This window comes from Acomys minous (genome assembly GCF_964271855.1).
Source record: "Acomys minous genome assembly, chromosome: 10".
NCBI lineage: Eukaryota > Metazoa > Chordata > Mammalia > Rodentia > Muridae > Acomys > Acomys minous.
Window position 1 is genome coordinate 120,486,807 of NC_140491.1, and position 2,356 is coordinate 120,489,162.

General features: G+C 36.6%; 1 protein-coding gene across 1 annotated transcript; it reads left to right on the forward strand.

Annotated features, from left to right (window-relative positions):
- Positions 1-464: 464 nt before the first annotated feature.
- Positions 465-1,409, forward strand: LOC311606804 (olfactory receptor 10AG1-like; the record flags this gene model as incomplete). The annotated part of the gene is made up of 1 exon (XM_084798215.1): positions 465-1,409. One exon carries the CDS (start codon positions 465-467, stop codon positions 1,407-1,409), a length of 945 nt encoding a protein of 314 aa, XP_084654341.1.
- Between the last annotated feature and the right edge of the window lie 947 nt (positions 1,410-2,356).

Below are 2,356 nucleotides of genomic sequence, written 5' to 3' on the forward strand. Positions count from 1 at the left end.
TGCTTGTTTTGTTCGGTTTTGGTGGTCTATTGTTTTGATTTTTGTCTTATTCTTTTTTGGTTTGATTTGACTTTCAGGTTTTGGAGAGAGTGAGAAAGAACATAAAGTTGGATGGTAAGGGGATGAGGAGGATGTGGAAGAAGGTGGGCAAAAAGAAAAACGACAAAAATTTATTAAAAATAATAAAATAAATATTTATTAACCTTAAAAATTTATTAACATTAAATGTGATAATTATTACACATATACACATTAGGTAAGAAGAAAACATGTAAACTAAAAGAAAAGAACCATTCATTATATAAAGGAGTATTAATTTGGAGTGCTGTCTCTGAATAAGTGATGGTTGAAAAGTGACATGCCCTATTGCTATACTAGAGCATACATTAACATGTAATCAAAAAACAAAACAAAACAAAATTAATAAAGTTCTTTATGGCCCTATTTAGTTTCCATCTCCACAGATGGAACACACAGAGAAGAAGACAGAGGATAATGCTACCACGGTGACACAGTTTTTCTTCCTTGGGTTCTCTGAACTTCCCAGCCTACAAGGATTTCTGTTTGGCATGTTCTCCATAATGTATGTGATTATCTTAATAGGAAACGGCTTCATAATTGTGATAGTCAGAATTGACCCTGCACTACAGAAGCCCATGTATTTTTTCCTTGTCAATTTTTCACTTCTGGAAATCTGTTATGTATCAGTCACTCTCCCTCGGATTCTGTACAATCTTTGGACTCAAGATAGAAGAATTTGTCTTCTGGCCTGTGCTATTCAAATGTTTTTCTTCCTAATTCTGGCAGCAACTGAGTGTTTCCTCCTGGCCGTGATGTCCTATGACCGTTATGTGGCCATCTGCCATCCTCTGCACTATCCTGTGATCATGAACCCAGCAAGGTGCACTCAGCTGGCAGCAGGGTCCTGGCTTGGAGGCATCCCCGTCCAGATAGGACAAACCTGTCAGATATTCTCTCTGCATTTCTGCAATTCTAATAGAATAGAGCACTTCTTCTGTGACGTTCCCCCGATTCTCAAGCTGGCCTGCGGGGACACTTCAGTGCATGAGCTGTCTGTCTACTTAGTGGCTATGCTATTTGTTGCCTCTCCGTTTGTGATGATACTTGCGTCTTATACCAGAATCATCGCCACAGTTCTTAAGTTACCGACGGGCAGAGGTCGGGCCAAAGCCTTCTCCACGTGCTCGTCACATCTGCTGGTAGTAGTTTTGTTTTTTGGGTCAGCTACCATTAACTACTTGAGGCCAAAGTCCATTCACTCTGCAGGAACTGATGAACTGCTCTCTCTGTTCTACACCATTGTGACCCCCATGTTCAATCCTCTGATATACAGCCTCAGGAACAAGGAAGTGATCGCCGCACTGAAAAGACTTTTACTTAAAATATAGAGCCATAGATTTATGTATAAGTGAATGGTTTCTTCCACACTTATCAGAAATATTCTAAATGTAGATTCCAATTTACATGGTAACTTTTTCTATGTTATCATATGCACTTACCTTTTAAGTGTAGTATATTTTAAGTAAAATATATTTATATAATTTTCCCTGCCAATTTCATCTTTCTAAACTCTCCTATGCCCCTTAACATAATCTCTTCCAAGTTACATAGACGATCTCCCTCTCAAAGTTATAGCTTCTTTTTTTCTTTCATTATTATTTGCATGTGCATAGACATATAGATATTGATAGATGATAGGTAGATAGATAGATAGATGATAGATAGACATTTAAAATGTGCTGAATCTGTTGGTGTGTTTTTAATTTTAGGGCAAACATCTTCACCAAGTAATCTTTCCTTTATAAAAATTAAAGACAATTAAAAAACAGACCAAGTATAATGCAGAGAACAATAAATTTTGAGGAGTCAGCAACAACTAACATATCTTCAACTAAACTTCTGCACCTAAGGCTCAGGGAACACGGCAGAAAAGGGGAAGGAGTGTGTCTTAAATGGCCAGGGTGCCTGCTGGGAAACGAGAAATGGCTGCCAGAACAAGACATAAAGTGTGACAATATCAATAGAATTAAACTTGTCAATTTTATCGTTGCTGCTACATTTGAAGTAAACTTGTGTGATGTTCTGGTACTAAAACCAAAACAAACAAACAAACAAAACAACAATAGACATACCTTCCATTAACTTTTGAACTATCCAAAATTATGCTTTACAATTTAGTTGATCCTCATGCATAATTTTTGTTTTATTTAATTTGTGGTGTATATCACATTTTCCATAAATGTAAGGATGTAAAAGATTTGAGGAAGTTTTTAAAGCAAGATTTATCCTAATATGCCTTAAATTGCTCAGTGGTGTAGAGCTAGCTTACTATGTA